We start from the raw sequence: 17,677 nt of genomic DNA on the forward strand, positions 1-17,677 counted from the left end.
CCATCTTTGGCAGGCCCCATCTCCTAATCTGTCCATCTTAGTATCAATGAAAGAGTGGGTGTGGTGAAGGGTGTGGCCATCAGGCAGGGCAGGGTTGATGAGCTCTCACACCAGTGTGATGTGCCATCTTTGGAAGGCCCTGTCTCCTAACCTGTTCGTCTCAGTATCAGTGAAAGAGTGGGTGTGGCCATAGGGCAGGGTACAGTTGATGAGCTCTCGCATCAGTGTGATGTGCCATCTTTGGCAGGCCCTGTCTCCTAACCTGTCTGTTTTAATATCAGTGAAAGAGTGGGTGTGGTGAAGGGTGTGGCAGGGTTGATGAGCTTTCACACCAGTGTGATGTGCCATCTTTGGCAGGCCCTGTCTCCTAACCTGTCTGTTTTAATGTCAGTGAAAGAGTGGGTGTGGTGAAGGGTGTGGCAGGGTTGATGAGCTTTCACACCAGTGTGATGTGCCATTTTCATGAGTAAAACTTTGAACCCGCCTATGTCTTCATCAATATCAATGAAAGCAAAGTCAGTTAATGAACTGCTCTCTCTCTCACTCTCTTTTACAGATAAAATGGAGAGCACATCTGGTTTTTATGTAGATAGACTGTATAACATTTGTTCTTTTCTTTTGTACAGCAACCCCTATCTGCAACCAATTTCCTCCATGAGTTGGACAAGATAACTCAGGAAATTGTCACAGTGAGTGTCCATTCAAAGCACATACATGTACGAGGGATTTACAATGAGGCTATTATTGGAGGATGTTGTTATCCAAACTAATCAGAACGCGTGTTTAGAACTATCAAGGCTCTAATTTATAGTAAAATAAATGTATTGCAAAAGAACCAACTCAACTTCTTTTCCAATTATAGACACTTATTGCAGCTCAGAAGACAAGCCTTCCTGGTGACATCATCAGTATTCCTGGGTCACAAGATAAAATATCCTTTTCATCCAAACCTTGCCGATAACCGCTATTCCTACGGCACGCTTTTTCTGAGTTTTCCTGAATGCGACAAAATTGAAGTGATTTCTCATCGATGCTCCTTGCACTTTGATGTCAAGCAGAATGATAGACGTGGGACATTATTGCACCTAGTGCACTGTTGCCATGGAACAGTCGCTGTTAGATAAATTGCTGTTTGTCTTGTTGACAGTCTTATCTTTTCCCGACTAATTATCTTGGTTGACAATCTCACAAAAGGGCCAAAAATGTTTGATATCAACATGGTAGCGTCTGCACAATAGTCAGAATAACCCTGAAGAATACAGTCATTTGTAAAAGCTAGGACCACCCATAAAAAATGCATTAACCTGAAGAAAAAAAACAAACCAGTCAATCATGGCAACTCATGTTTATTTTCAATGTGTAACCTTAGAATCTTGGTTAAACAGCAATGTGACTACATGTCCATGATTTGAAATGTTGACAGCCTATTATTTAGTGTGCCCTCCTTTATTTCTGATTACTTAGCCTGGCTTTCTTGTCCATGCTGCCTTGCAGACAATATGTCATACCTGCCTTTGCAAAAAATTTGTTCAAATGGGTATATAGCACTACACTGATGTGATACACCACTGTAAAAATATGTTAATCATTCAATGAGACAATGGACTACAGGCCCAGTGACAGAAATACAAATAAAATTCCAAGTGGTCTTAAACTTTTGCAACTGACTGTATATCCCCTCTGGCAATACCAAACATCATTCAGTCTCTCCACGTTGCTACCTTGTCAGAGGCACTCGCTACAGGCATCTTGACACCGAATGTTGAGATGTTGAACCGTGTCTTGGACGATTAGCCCTTGACTGTGTTTTCTCACATCAACCTGACAAGGAGTGTGAGCGCTGCCGAGCTACAGCGTATCCGTCGTCAGTTCATCACTTACACCAAGCTTCATCCAGTGGAGGATGTAGCCAAGCTGCATGGCATGTTTGTACAATATCTCAACAACGGCATCAGATGATACCTGTGTATGTTTGCCATCATCAATTTTTTTGTATGAATGTTTTTAAACCTTGCCTGCTCCAAGCCCTGTTAAGAACACCTGCACAGTATATATCTAAATATAGGATGAACACTCCTAGGCCCAATTTCACAGCGCTGCTAAGCACACAATTTTATGCTAACAGGGGCTCTGTATATTTCGTGGAGACTGTAAGCGGTAAGCATGGTAAAAGGCATGCTATCCTTGTAGGAAAAATTTGCTTAACGTATCGTGACAAAACAATGGAAATCTCTGTGCGCACGCACTCATAAGCACAACCATGACAAGCACCGTCATGAAATCGTGCTTACAGTTAGCAAACTTTCTACTATAGTCAGCACAACTTCTCTGCTAACTGTTGAGCAGTGCCATGACATCGGGCCCTGGCTTCAGGTGCAATAGGCTGTACCTCCGCTAGAAAAACTGCGACTGAAAGTGCTCCCAGTTTTGGAGTTTCGTCTTTCTCGCTGCATCCCCCATACCAAAATATGGGATGTGTCAGTCATTTCACTTCAGGGGATGATTGTCAAACATCACACTGTTTTCTCCACTTGGCATAACTGCTGTTGTGGGTACTTTATATAGCTGGTGTCAAGTAATATAGGGAAGAGATGGTAGTAAACATCAAATCAATTCTAACTAGGTTGACATTGTGGAAAATGTGTCACTTTTAGAGTCGGTGTTCAGTATGAACCTATTTAACAGGGCATGCAAGTTTTCCTTGGATCAGCTGATTTCCTTGTTTTTCACTGCACAGTCACGCTATTGAAAGTTGAAAAATACTGTACAAAGTCTTGTAAACGTAAGAATTTCCTTATTTTTGGTCAAAGTCCAAGTTGCATGCCTGTCTTCAAAAGCACCCTTTTGCATTGGATTTACAACCCCCATCAACTCTAGATATGATAATTCTGGTTATTTGATTTCATACATGCCATTAGAAATTGGGCGGCCACCCCACAGACCAGTCAGAATAAAGTAACAAACACTGCAAAGATTTGTGCTCTTTTTTAGTTATACAGTCTTTATTTCTCAAAAACCAGGGACTGTAGATCAAATGCTAACTGTACTGTTTTATCTCGTGAACTTGGGTTTGCAACATTAGGGACTGTTTGACAGTTAACTGTCTGATGGTATTTGAAACCAGATTTTGTTAAGTTGCCACCTGCTGGCAGTAATGCCATTGCAGAACTTGAATAAAAACAGAGCAAATAATGAAACTATTTAATCTTTGCCGGCTCTAAACACTTCCAGGATTTTATCACCACAGTTAACCTCACAAAATTCTACACCGAGTCATAACTTGAACTGGGGAGTATTGAAACGGGCGAGTATACATGACACACAATGGACAATTCAAGTTACAAGGAGAATGAATTCAGCGGCTTTTGAGAAGTGGTAGATTCAGTCTACAGAAGTGTCTCCCTAAACTTTAGTAGTGACATGTATAGGCACTTCCATGAATTTCACAAGGGTGCTTGGGCGTTATACAGTTACAAGGACTTAGAAATAACTTAAGCTGAAATTTCATCCACAGAATTTCATTTAAAATGTTTGAAATAAAATCATATTCTCTTGATACAGGTAGATCACTCCAAGCTTGATGGTAAGGATAAACTAAAACCCAGTTTTTCATTCAATGTACAATACAACATGAAGAAGACAAAACACCAGTGCTGTACATTTGTATTCGAGCCCATCACAAGTCCTTTTACGAGTCCTCGCACAAGTCCAGTCAGAAGTCTCTGCATAAGGCCAGTCATAAGTAACACGGTGATCAATGACAAACAAAAACTTTTGTTTTGTCACAGCTTAGTTGAATAGCTTGTGAATTGGCTCAAGACTGAATGACTTGTGATAGACTTACATGGACTTGCAATAGAATTGAATGCAACACTGCAAAATACACAATTACCCCAAAATGAAACCAACCACTAATGTACAGTACTTGCATACAAATACCTGGTTTTAGTAGCGAGTCAAGTGCGATGGTGCCCTTCCTCACATTATATTCTTACTATACCGGGGTACCATCACCACCACGATCCATCTATATACAGGTAGCAAAGTAACAACAGAAACCCGTGTCTAGTTTTGGTAGGAACTGGTGAGAGTAGTACCGCAAACTAAGCCAAGCAAGGCAACTTGATGTGGGGGTTTGAGGAGTTTAGACCACTGGGGATCTTTCTGTTAACAACAGGACATTTGGTGAGGATGAATAGGAGTATCTTCAAGTTCCATACAAAAACGAGACCAAAACAAAGAGTTGTATCATAATGCAGAAAACCTGCAAATTTTACTTGCTGTGTTTTTCACATTTCTTGACATTGTTTCTGCTTTGCTTGCTTGCTCTTAGTTTATGGCGCTTAATTTTTTCTGTCTTTGACACGACAGCCTACACAGTGTAGATAAGAGGCCATTAATCAAGAAAACATACAAGGGTGGAAGTGGACACTTAAAATTAAGGCTGAAAACAGCTAGCAAATATCTGAAATGTTAACAGTTCCCATACTTTTGTACAGACCAGGTGTAAAATAAAAGATGAAAAGCAGGGTCAACATCTAAACAAAAAAAGCTGAAATCAGATAAAAAACTGAATTCTCACACCCCCTGAACATAGGTGTCATGATCTTAGACCCCAAAGAAGAGGCCCACCAAAAATAGGGAGAGTGGCGATTTTTGGGGGTGTTTCGAAAGTGTGAAAAAGTCCAGAATGTAACCTCGCCCCTCAGAAAGGACATTAAAAGTTGCCTAATAAATTCTAAATTTGGGGCTCTCACCCAAAAAAAAAAATCGAACTTCTGGATCCACCCCTAGATCTTAAACTGCTCAAATTCAGTCCCATTACATCAATGCCGCAAATATGGCCTTCAGAAATACAATTTAATGAAATAAATATCTATTGAGCATTTGCTTTGGATTTGATATGAGAAAAACACGACTGGCTACAGTCATTGCCACGTTCGGAAGTATTATCTTGTCCATATTTTAATCATTTCACCACATCTGTAGCACTGCATTTTTGTTTCATGAAGACATTTAGCAATGAAATGAAGATGTGAATTAGACATTGAGTTTGCAACAAACCTCTACCAAAAGAGGCATGGCTTGCTAGAGTATCAAATTTTATCAGGAAAGTCTCAACATAGGACTATTCTGGAAAGTGAAAGGTTGAAATGTTCTAAAATCTTTTTTCTGACATTTTAAGATCTGACTTTTTGACATTCAAGATTATATCACACACATACATGTGGCTACGTTTGTTTTTAAGTGGAGTTTTTTTGGGGCCTGAAGTGAAATTTGTAAGGATTGAAACACTCCCCGCTTTTACAGCAATAAATGTACTCTTCTCACCTTCAACTAAAATTGCTTGTCGCTGCTTACCATGAAGTGCTGCATGGCAAAGTGCTGCTCTACAGTTGTGTCCAAGTTGGGAATGCACCGTAACAGAACTACGGAGGTTCTGGATCAAGATGTGTCTAGAAAGAACCACACAGACATAAAAAGGCTCAAAGCATACCGTGCTCTTGTGGGATTGCTGGGGAAAAAGGATCATGCTTGATTCAAGAAGCGAGCCACTGATTAATTTCAGTCCAAGATTCAAGCAATTTGTCTTTTAATGATTTTTGGTTGAAATGAAATCAGTAGACATGGAAGGCTTTGACTAATTTGAAACACAAATTCTGTCTCAAAAGGTTCGTTACAGACAATACCTTCAACTTTTCACATCAAGGGTCCTACAGTTTATGCCAATGGAAAAGTTTCAGCCCTGACATCTGCCCTAACAGTTGTCTCACAATGCGGCCAAAATCAAACTATAAAATACAGAATTAATACAATAAAGACTTTAAAAAAAGAAGCAAATACATAAAGGTGTAAATAATCAACTTATCTGCATTCCTTATTCTATCTTCATTTCTTCAAGGTTCTACATAACAGCTCATTAACCATATGCTGCCGGGTGCTTTTAAAAATGCAGTGCCTACGTACGGGCGATTTTCATTTCAGATTTTCCGTTTTCAAAATTCTTCAAAAATTCATTATTTCATTTAATGGACGTTTACACCCACACAAATGACTGTCTGGTCCTACTCTAAGCTGACAGGCAACCTCCATTGACTCCTGAGTATTTCAGCCAGGACTGCCGCTCTGTAAAGAGAGCCCAGAATTGTGAGGTGTTACGTAATTTCCTTTGTTCCCAATGAATGCCAGTGGTGTCTTTTCAAACGCGGCTGGATTAGTGTGCAGCGCTACTGTGTCGCACTTTTGTCTGTGGTGCTAATCCGTGGGCGCACTATGCCGAAAACAGTGGTATACTGTTTCAAAACACTGACGGATTACCTCCGATAAATGCAAGCTGAAAAATGATGGCAATTCCCAGCAGTGGGTCTTTTGTTCCGAGTACAGTCTTTTGTTACACGGACCAGCTCTTTTGTCTGATTTCGGGCACCCCAGCTATGCATACAAACCCAAGGTACCCGAAACCGGGTTCCCCGGCAGCATATGGTTAAAGTCTGGATGTATGCCACATTTGTGGAGGTAAAATGCACAATATAAAAAAATAAGAGTTTTGAGACAACAGTAAATCAGTACACTTCAACAACACAAATATAAAACCACACCTGGTGAAATGAGTCAACAGTTGCTAAAACTCTTTTAATAGGGAGCCATGCCTCTATAATACTCTTAGCTGGGAATTCCAAAGACTAAAGCGTACTCCTTCATGACAAAGAACCAGAGCAGCACAAATATGTTCCTCACGCCTTGCACTTAAAGTGCAAATCACCTTGGAGGATGTATAAACCATCTATCAACATCCGTACAAAAACTCATCAAGCTATGGAGTCTCAGAGTTGCTGAGACTTTGGCTTGAAAATGTACATGCTAAGCAAAACTTAGCTGGGTACCAGTCACAAGCTCTATACATGCAATGACTTCTTTGGCTGGTAAGTCCCCCTCCCTTGTTTTGGCAAAGGAAATATTTTCTGCAATATGCAAATGATTTTAAACGGAATGTGCACAATCTTGGTGCATGAAACGGTGATAACAACGTGCATCTCCATTTCTTAAGGCACAGTTGCATAGAAGCCATGAAACAACTTGTACAAGAGTTTTACCTAGGCAGCGTCAACTTTTAAAATCTGGTAACTCACTGAAGATCGTCTTATGGACTCATTTCAACAGATGTGATCCTATATGGTTTAAATAAATACGAGAAGCAATCCAACTTGACCGCACATTTTTCTGGCCGGGGGGTTCAACTAGGATCAGAGAGGAGGATTCTATTTCTCCAGATTTACGCATTGGCTGTCGCCTCCAAGATCCGCTTTCCGTGGGCCAAGGCCCAGTAGTGTTCCACGCCGTGCTTGCGAAACTGCTCCCTGGCCATCGACTCAGTCGGACACTGCTTGAATTTCAGCTCGCTGAAGCAGCGCTGCTGGACCATCCCTTGCCACACCTGGCTGCACTTGTTGACCTTCGACTCAGATTCGTTGTCGGAGTCATCCGAGTCTGTGGAAACAAATTTTAAGTAACTGACCCACCCCAGCAAAGACAGCTTCCAGAGCCTATCGTTGAGCCTATTGGAGAATTTTACAGAATGTAAATCAGTTGGAACTCACATACTATTGAGTTTTTGTCATCATGCTAGGGAGCCAAATTGGCTCCTTGAAATGGAGACTAAAACTCACAGAGAAAACAATGGCCTCAAGATTCACCTTGTGGGATCTATTCACACATTTAAGGCAAGGCTTTAAGTTTCTATTGACTCTCAGGGATGAGGGAATGTGGAAAAAACAAACATTTTTGAATGACAATATCTGTTTCTTAACCACTTCCTGCCGGGGCAGTTATCAATGTTGATGATGCCGGGATGTTTATCATTTTTTTCTGTTTTCAAAATTCTTTAAAAATTCCTATCTTCATTTACTGGACACTTACAACCACGTGAAGGACTGTCTGGTGGCCCCTCTGGCCTGACAGACAAAATCTATTGACGCCTGAGTATTTCAGCCAGGCCTGCAGCCTTGTAAAAAGAGCCCAGATTGTGCGGTGTTATATAACTTTCTTTTGTTCACGAACCTGGCTCAGTTCGCTGCTGACCTCTTTTCAATAGGGGCCAGATTAGCATGCAGCGGTGCTGTGTGGCTCATTGCTGCCGTGGTGGAGCACTTTTGTCCCCGGTGGTAATCCGCTCCCTCTAAATGCCCCAAACTGTGGTATACTGTTTCAAAACAAGGCTGGATTATCTCCACTTTTGAGAGTGAAAAAAATGCCGGTAATGCCCAGCAGCCTGGTCTTTTGTTCAGAGTACGGTCTTTTGTTACAAGGCCCTGTTCCCTTTGTCCGAGTTCGGAGACCCCGGCCACACACATACATGTAAAGCATCGTGTCCGGATCCGGAATCCCCGGCAGGAAGTGGTTAATGAGGAACCAAAAAATCACTCCATTTGATTTAAATGGAAACGTTCCACATACAGAAATTTCGTTGCCATGGTAAATACTGTTTCATCCTGGAAGACACATTCCAAGCTATCTAAGGTGGCTCATAAAAGACTTTCTTACCATTATCTCCTCTCTTCTTATCCTCTCCCCACTTGATCCGATGCATCATCAAACGTTCAAACTTCCTCTGTTGCTTTGGACCTGGTAAAAAAAAAGACAGAAAAGGGAGCCTTGCTGACGTTATTACCGACTCCCACAATTGATGAGGCCTGCTTTCATGGATCTGCCACAAATCACAGATTGCTGGGTCCAAGCATGATGCAGAAAGCATGTCACAAGCAATAATGATAGCTAATTTGGAACCCGATTTCAGTGAAAAACGAACACTTCTTTCTGTGCTCATAACAGGCGGTTTAATAACTTTTTTTCAAATGGGTAGATTGGAAGTTCAATTTTAGATATCAAAAAGAATTTTGCATTCTATGGTACCCCTGGTAAATATAAACAAATCACTGATACAGTAGTCATCAATTCAAACAAAAAGACATTTCAACTTTTTTTATGTATCTAGTCCAACCTCCTTCGACGACCACCACATTAACATCCTTGTGCGATATGGCCATGCCAGTCATATGAAGCTGGTTGGCGTTGGCCTCAATCTTGAAGCGCTTGGCAGGGTTACTGAGGTCTCGGATGCAATAGACTGAGACATGGATCCCTGACGACGTGTCCTCTTTCAGCTTACGGACCTTCTTCTCTTTACGCTGGTCTGCGGTCAGCTTACGAGCTGCGTTGGCTTCCTCGTGAGTTCTATAGGGCGCAATTGTTGGAGGGGGTAGGAGTTTCACTGGTTACAAACAAGGGAATCAATGTGTTTTGGGCCAGTCTTAAACGTGCATTTAACCCCTTCACGACGGATGACTGCTACTACAGCACCTTTGTGTGAGGATGAGTGCATACCACATGTACAGTCTATTCATCATGCAGCTACTGGTTCAATGGGGCCTGCTGCTGGACAAAGCCCTCCATTCAGGGCACACCACAGCCCAGCAGTCGCGGTCAAAATAATCCTGTCATGAAGGGGTTAAGACCAGCAAGAGACCAAGAGAATGGATGGATTAATGCTCCAGCCACATTCATAAATACCATTTTCGTCGGAGTTAAAAGAAATCAATATACAATAAATTTCAAAGCATTTTGTTCAAGAATTTTACTTTCATTATCCTGAACACCCCTTTCAATTTGATGGAATATTCCTTGTGCAAGAAGTCCAGAAGAATCTCCTTAGATGGACTTGGCGTGCACGTGGCGAGTTCTGCATGACGCGTAGCATACAGACTTGACCAATAGGAATGGGCTAGCATCTCGTATCCAGGAGCCAGCGCATGATTTAACGCATCTCCCTTGTCAGTGGGCATTATCACATGTTAATACACAGTCAAGTTGCACATTGTTAAATGGGCAGACTGTCTACGGTATTTATGAATGGCAATCAATACTACAGTTTTGAAGTCAAAGGATTAATGAAGACTTACTATATTCACATAAAACTCTTAGTTTCCTGCACACTAGGGAATTTTGGGATAAGATATTTAGGATGAAAAGCATCGCTTGGGCTACACTTCAGCATTGTAACTCTCACCATTTCACATGGTATTTAAACTCTAAATCCAATACACCAATCACAGCATGACATGAAAGCACCCTCATCATGGTGGATGCCAGCAATGGTCAAGCAACATTGCTGTGTCTCCTATTGTCGCTGTACAAGATAACTTGCCAAAAATTCATCATTTGAATCAACAGGAGACACAATGTGTCTACCGCAACGGGTACAACCTGTGAGTGTATCCGTGTTGATATATCTATGCAGAGAAATTTAATCAAATAAGATTTCATTTAGCGCATACTAAGCTGACAAAAAAAATAAAGAAATAATAAAATAAAAGCCTTATTGTAATAACCCCTTCCTCCCAAAATGTTTTCTTACCTTTGTCTTTTGGCCATCTGTGCTCTGACATGAGCCTCTACCTTGGTTGGATCCTGTACGGCTTCGTTGCCAAGGACACGCATCAGGTTGGCCATTCTCACTATAGCAACAAACCACACAGTTTGAAACTGATACATAAGTCTCCTCTGTCCAGTGAAGAACTTCCCATTTTCCTAGCTCTATGGGCACAATCTCCAGGATAGCCAGAAATGTGGAGAGGAATGCACTTCTTTTATCTTCCTCAAAAGTGCAAAAGCGAATACCAATTCCCTGAATTACTGGTCCGCTTTGATGAGGATTTAACTATAAATTTCTAAGCAAGCTTCTCAAAAGTTGGAACCTAGAGAACTTTCAAACCATACACATTGCTTATTCCATTTGAAGTCAGCCACTCTTCCAACTGAGAACCCTGCTTTTTAACCAAATGGGAACACTGGTCAGTGCCTTTGCAAGCTTTACTAGGAAACAACCTCCTCTCATTAGGAACACTGTAAACTTCCAAAAGATCTCACAGGAATGTTCCAGCTCTTGGGGTATTCCCTAATCCTAACCGAAGAATCTGTACCGACACGTGACTGAATGAAACAGGTTTGCACCACATTTTATCCCAGCTACGATGGCATTTACCTGATGGGGCTAAGGTTAGAGCCCCCACAATTTCTTCCCCCATCCCTCTACTCTTTGAGTCCTACCTTTGGGCTCCGGCGGGGGTTCCAAGCCTAGACGTACTTTCTCCTGTAGCTCCTTCTGGATCTCCCGTCTGGTCTGCCTCCTCAGCTTCTTTCGCTCCTTCTTGGTCAGATAGATGGGCATATTGACCGTCTTGGTGATCTCAGCTGTAGAGAAATGGTGGGTGGGGTGGGCGGGTGGAGTGAGTAGGGATGGAGATTGGATGAAGGTCAGGTATCGACACATAGTACATCCTTTTATTCAAAAACCACGCTTCGTGCTAGACTTTTCCTAACAAGCTTCCATATCTAGCTCACCTTACATGTCACTATCATGTAGCAGTTTTTACATAAGCCAACTAGATTATTTTACTATTTTTGTATCTGTACTTGAGCAAAGTGGCAACTGAGGTAAAGCAGCTTGTTCCAACGACCCAAGAAGAGCCATCCTTGGTAAGGCAACAGGATCCATTCCATTCTATCTTAGAAATCTATTGACAGCACTTTTGAAGATAACTGACCAAGAAACACGTCCTGAAAAGGTCGAACAGAAAGACAGCAGAAGCAATTCCAAAGAGGGATATCCCCCTTGACTTACCAGGTGGGTTCATCTGGATAGGATGTTCCACCAGGTTGGTGATGCCCACGTACTTCTCTGACGCTCCTTTGCTGCTCCCTGCTACCTGCTGTCTGCAATCTCGGTAAGAATCGCGTGGGAGAATGAAGGTATCCCACCACTCTGTGTCTGGTATCTCACCTTCCTTCTGTGATTTGTCAATGGGAGACAAGAGAAGTCAGTGACATACTTGATTAAGAAATGCAAAACAGCACAAAGATCACAAAGATATTTGATTTCACTCTACAAAACAAAAATTCCAGCGGTGCAAACTGCCAATAGTCACTGCCCAAAGTTGTTACAATACTACATAAAGAGTTTAATACACCTGAAATACCTAAAGAAATTATAACCCAGTTCTGTTGATTGCTTTATTAGTCACTTATTTTCAAATCTTAGAATCTGACAAGTATTTACAAGAAAAGATGTTTGATTGCCCTACGGACCTTTTAGGTCTGTGCTAGCACGTTACAAAACACAGGACATGTCATAAGAATGATTAATTTCTCTCCTGAGGACGAACTGAGCATACTGTTCGGAACATTGAGTATTCACCGTCGGTTCCTCTCAGAACCACACACTCTTAAAAGAGATTCTTCCTTGTACATGGTGCAACTGCAAGCCTAACCTAATTAAGATTAATTTCCAGCAAGCATTGATGTGCCAACCAACTCACCAGTTCTTTCTTGGGTGTAATCAGAGCCAGTTTTGTTGCTGATGAGATCCCGGTTTTCTTAGCTGCTTGCGCAATCTCACTCTGCAGTTTTTCCAGCTGGGACTGGTAATAACAAACGGTAAACTCATAAAGCGTACCTCCAAAAAAAACAAGTTTAATAAATTGAATCTTGAAGTTTTGAGCTTTTTAAAATGCTCTCCTTCAAGGCAACGTCCAATATGGAGACTTTGGCAAACTCATTCTTGGTAACAGAAACCTATTAATCCAACCTACCACTGTTTCTGTTGCTTCCTTGCCGAGACCCGAGGAAAAACACGTCAGCATAAAAGTGCGCAGCCTGCTGACTGCACCAGGCTGGAATGACTATTGCTAGACAACAGACCTCGTCTTATCTTTGCTTTACCTTCGCTCTGATCCTCTGGGCTAACTGCTCAAAGCGTCCCTTGTCATGGAACTTGAATCCTCGTCGACTACGCTGAGCTGGGGCCTGGGAGATACTGTTGTCAAAGAACCGTGAAGTCTCGCTGACGGCATCCTGAGGCTTCTCTGCCTGGTTCAATTTAAACTCCTCTCTCCTCTTGGCTCGGATGTTGGCCTGGTGTGCCCCCCCAAAACACCAATCTTTGTTATAACAAATCTTAAGGCATCACTTGCCTTTCAGTTTCCATGAAAACAATACATTTTTTCAATAGTTTTTTTAACAGGCTGTAAGAAAGAGTGGACAAGTACATTTTGTGAGGGCGTTTTTCTTTGATGGAAAGTCACTTGTTCAATATTTCTCCTCTGTAGAAAGACATGATCCGCTAGTGTTCCTGATAACAAAGTGTGAACAGCACTCTCATAGAAACACATCCTGCCGAACGAAATATCACACCACTGTGTCACGTTACTCACTGGAATTCCTGTAATGTCAGAACCAGTCCTCTGACATGAACGCTTGAAACGACCTGAGATTGTTCTCACCGAATCAGGTTGCAACTAGTGTTAAGGTTTTCCTCAATGTTACTTTTGAGTCTCGACCTCCCAAGACAGCTTCCAATTCACTTTTGATGAGTGGCTTCATGGACTTACCTTTAACGTTGGCACCCGATGCGTCAGTGTAATTTCTTTGCCGGCAGCATCCACTGTCACCCCCTTCTCGTTCAGAATCAAAGGTGTGGGTCTGTTCCAAAGAGGAAATCGACAGCATCAATTACACGTTCATTAAAACAAGGAACCCTTTAGAACATTCATATTTGATACATTCAAAAACTTAATTTTTAATTAATTAAAGCTTTTAACACTTAATTGATGCTCTTGATGTTCTAAAAATGGTAATATGATAACGATAATCCAACAAAAAACTTGATTGGGTACATTGGTTAAAACAATTACAGCACCCAAGTTTACCTCAGCATCAACTGCTGGTTAGTTATAATCTGACAGTTGATAATCCTACACCAATGTGACCACATTAATTGGAGTAAACGGTTACAAAGCATCAGGATATGCTGACCTGATGTAAATGGGGTTGAGGATTTGAATCTAGCCACCGGTTGCACGCTGTGACCTTGCGCAAGTCACTGTGGATTTGAATCTAGCCACCGGTTGCACGCTGTGACCTTGCGCAAGTCACTGTGGATTTGAATCTAGCCACCGGTTGCACGCTGTGACCTTGCGCAAGTCACTGTGGATTTGAATCTAGCCACCGGTTGCACGCTGTGACCTTGCGCAAGTCACTGTGGATTTGAATCTAGCCACCGGTTGCACGCTGTGACCTTGCGCAAGTCACTGTGGATTTGAATCTAGCCACCGGTTGCACGCTGTGACCTTGTGCAAGTCACTGTATCCCTACTTGTACCTCTCCATCCAGGATTAAAAATGGGTACCAGTGATGGCAGAAACTAGCCATGCCCTGATATCAACTGCTGAAACGCATCTCCTAGCCGGATGAACAAGGGCAGTAACTACTTTCTTTGTGTCATGAGAAGCAGTACTGCTGGACATGTATACTTTTAACAAATTGATTAAATTGCTGCTTACTTTGACACAGGTGCAGGTGGTCTGTCCCCAGCCTGCATTCGCTCAGCTTGCTTCATATTGACCCCGGCTAGCGCCTGCTGTAGGACCAACTGTCCCAGACCGGCTGTGGCCATGGAAGCCTGGATTCGGCTCTGGATCTCGGCCGCCCGTCGGGCCTTATCCAGAGCCTCGTTCATGAGCACCTGGGAGGCGGCAGGAGGGGTGGGGGTTGGGGTAGGTGTGATGAGTGGGGCTTGCGGTTGAGGCTTGGTTGGCTGGTAGGGAGAAGCAATCAAAAGAAGTCTTCAAAATTCCTTCAGACAGATTCACATTATGACTAAACCATTCAGTGACCACAGTTTCTTGAAATCTGCTTCTAAGAACACAGGTCTTGCATATTTTAGTAGCTTTCTATTCTTCCTGAACAATCTTTAATCCAATGCAACATGCAGTCTCTAATGGTAAATCCTTCTTGCTCAGACTTGATGGCCATTTCTGTTAGGAAGAATCCTCCAGTGTTACAAACAATGCAGATTGCCACTGGGCACACTTTTTGTGATTGGACAAAGTTTTGACACTGTGATAACGTAACTACTGCCAGGCATTTCAGTTCTGAATCCACTGAAATGCTGCAGAACTACATGTAGGCCTTCAAGTTTCTATGATGCTTACCAGTTGGTCTCTCTTGGCCATAATTTGCATTCTTGCAGAGGCCATCATCTCCTTGATTTGCTGGGGAGTCCACTGCTCTGCAGCCGGTGGCTCTCCATCAACAACATTGCCACTGTCGAACCTTGACTTAGACTTCTTGGCTTTGATGTCAATACCCTCGTCATCCTACAAGGAAAGAATTTTGAATATCAAGATTATAAGTCAAAGTGAAACTGCAAGACAGAATCTTCAAAACCCTCAACTCTCAATGCTTTCTTGCCAAGAACCTTCCAGAGAGCTCTAAAATTCTCTACTTTACTCGACAAAAAGGTAAAGTTTTTGTTTGTAACTTCAACTGCTAGTTGTCATTGAAAATAAAAAAATGGGTAGAGGAATAACAGCTGGGGATCTTTTGGTTTTTGGAATTAATCTAAAACCTGAATTCCATTAATCTTCTCAAATTCACTGCAGGGTAGTTTCTAGACTGATAATTTTTTTTAACCCGAACGGGTAAATCTTCCGATTTCAATATGATTTCACACCTACCCCTGGGAGATGGGTTAATTTTATGTTATTCAAATTCCAATTAAAAGTAGGTAAAGTTGTTTTAATTTTGGGAGGTGTAAAAACGGGAACAGTTTCAATGTAATTGGCAAGTACAGGCACACTTATGAAGACACGACAGCCAATCAGTAGAAAAACAACTTTTTCAAATTGGAATTTCAGAAACGCAAGATATCACGACAATGTTTGAAATGAAAGAACCACACACGTGGGGATCCTCTCAGATTACTGTTACTTCAATTTTTCTCCTTTCATGTCTACGGTGTGTGTAAGTACCCGTGAGAGGAGTGAGAAGGGGCAGCCTGATGACTTACGCCTGGCACGCATGATGACAAGACATACCAGGCATAAACCTGTGCTCTCATATGGAGCATCCTCACGAAAAAGGATGCTGTCATTAGGTATAAGCATACCTTCTATTGTGTATGAGAGAACTCACTGATCCAAGGACAGTTGTCAGTTTTGCATTCCAAGCACCTTTACTTACTCTGAGGGACCGCTTTTTTGCCCTATGCTCATCTCGACTGCTCTGGCTCCGTTCAATGGCTTCAAACAACTTCTCCACAAACTTGGGTGCAGATTCTTCAATGAGCGGTTTTAACAAATCTGAAATGGAACGTCGTACATCAAAAACAATAACAGAAATCCTGAAAACACATGAATACTTGGATGTGGAGGTTGGGAACAATAGTTCGAAGTGCCAACCAGTCAAGACTCAACATTCAGGAGGAAATACTGGATGCTGCTTGCCCCAGGAGGCAGCCCTCTCCTTCAAGGCTCAATGGACTCTCTGATAGTCTTTCTCAGTACAGTAGGGCATCAGACAGAAAACCAGGGGGACTTGTTTTTGATGTCAATGTTCTGATTTTACAAAGGTGAGGAAGCTCAGCAGCTGGCAAACAAACCACCAGCTCTTGACTAGCAACATCAAAAGCATACACGTTATGTCCAATGCTTCAGTATAAACCATTTACACAACAAATGAAGACCTGAACTCAGCAACTATGCAAGGATGCTCACAACTAGGGCTGTGCTGAATATCCCAATATTCAATCAATTATTGAATATTCAAACATAATTTTCCAATTTGAATATTTGAATGCAAAATTCATGAAATGGGAGAATTTTCTTTTTGTTTTAAATGAGAAAATCACACTACGGAGGCTTGTTTAAAGCAGATTCAAATGAAAAACGACGGAATAAAATTTCTTACAATGATCCATAAAGTAAATTATTCATTAAAAAATTTAAATGGAATAGAAATTTTCAACACGGCAAGAAGCATTGTTCGTCTCTTAAATCTTGCTAAATTGTGGCTGGAGACAATCCTAGACGTGAAAAGCTATTTAAGTGATTATATTGTACAATTGTGTTATTGCAACTGATTTTGTATATGGTTTGTTCATCAACAATCTGCTGGTTGGTGCATCTGAGTATTTTGATATTCGATCGAAGGTCAAATATTCAAACAGTGAATTATTCGACGTGACTCACCCCTACTCACTACTTACCCCTCAGACTACAATGTACAGTATGTGTAGATAAAATCACAGGGAATTTGCTTTCGTCAAAATTAAGAAGAAATTTATTGCCACTGTAAAACCGTAAACAATATACGTGAATTTTCGCAAAGGACAAATTCTGACTTGCATTTGATCCTGACCCCTTTATGTACATGTACCAAGCAGTGGGAGGCGAATGTCTGGTCAATCAAACCGTATGTGAAAGCAGTCACAACGGTGACAACTCCAGACTCCTTTTTTGTCTAAATTAGAGGGAGCTCTGTTCAAGCACCTGTGTTGACAAGTAACCACTGTCAAAATACTGAAGGCTGTTTTGTGAGTGGGAGAAATCATAATTCAGTCGCTATGTAAAATATACAGTGCTCTTGGTCTTAAAACATAAAGATTACAAAAAAGACGACACTTTATTACTCGTTAGCTTAGGTGATTTTGCAGAGCTCCCAATGGGCCCAACAGTTCAGGGGGTAGTTTACAGGTGCTAAATAACACCTGACAGAACACGTCCAGCATTACTCCAAGAACTCAAAATCACTACTCCGTTATACATGTACATGTCCTTCATTTGAC

At 41.7% G+C, this 17,677-nt stretch overlaps 2 protein-coding genes across 20 annotated transcripts in view; one reads left to right on the plus strand and one right to left on the minus strand.

Moving 5' to 3' along the window:
• The window catches only part of LOC110974542 (protein KTI12 homolog), an 87,203-nt gene extending 84,003 nt beyond the window's left edge, over positions 1-3,200 (plus strand). For 7 of the 8 annotated variants that reach the window (XM_022226271.2, XM_022226268.2, XM_022226269.2 and 4 more), the window contains 3 exons: positions 627-689; positions 863-931; positions 1,816-3,200. In XM_022226271.2, coding sequence (XP_022081963.2) covers positions 627-689; positions 863-931; positions 1,816-1,959 — 276 coding nt within the window. In that variant the 3' untranslated portion in view covers positions 1,960-3,200. The remainder of the gene's footprint in view (positions 1-626; positions 690-862; positions 932-1,815) is intronic. The other variant, XM_087139571.1, reaches the window with a different exon arrangement.
• Positions 1-17,677, minus strand: part of LOC110974538 (U4/U6 small nuclear ribonucleoprotein Prp3-like) — a 104,713-nt gene that overhangs the window by 82,775 nt on the left and 4,261 nt on the right. Inside the window, exons 2-15 of one of the 12 annotated variants that reach the window (XR_015426088.1) lie at positions 16,075-16,193; positions 15,045-15,209; positions 14,394-14,647; positions 13,443-13,533; positions 12,775-12,966; positions 12,372-12,473; positions 11,678-11,843; positions 11,104-11,247; positions 10,412-10,511; positions 8,999-9,231; positions 8,542-8,622; positions 7,216-7,488; positions 5,362-5,456; positions 2,975-4,027 (exon numbers count right to left, since the gene is read on the minus strand). Coding sequence is in view for 1 of the 12 variants with exons in the window: in XM_087139568.1 (XP_086995694.1) it covers positions 7,274-7,488; positions 8,542-8,622; positions 8,999-9,231; positions 10,412-10,511; positions 11,104-11,247; positions 11,678-11,843; positions 12,372-12,473; positions 12,775-12,966; positions 13,443-13,533; positions 14,394-14,647; positions 15,045-15,209; positions 16,075-16,193 (1,862 nt within the window). In the remaining 11 variants the exon portion in view is untranslated. Of the gene's footprint in view, positions 1-2,974; positions 7,489-8,541; positions 8,623-8,998; positions 9,232-10,411; positions 10,512-11,103; positions 11,248-11,677; positions 11,844-12,371; positions 12,474-12,774; positions 12,967-13,442; positions 13,534-14,393; positions 14,648-15,044; positions 15,210-16,074; positions 16,194-17,677 lie in introns of those variants that run through there. The other 11 variants (XR_015426082.1, XR_015426087.1, XR_015426085.1 and 8 more) reach the window with 11 other exon arrangements.

Source organism: Acanthaster planci, linkage group LG08, assembly GCF_054643075.1.
Source record: "Acanthaster planci isolate LZ-2023a linkage group LG08, COTS_SCS, whole genome shotgun sequence".
Taxonomy (NCBI): Eukaryota; Metazoa; Echinodermata; class Asteroidea; order Valvatida; family Acanthasteridae; genus Acanthaster; species Acanthaster planci.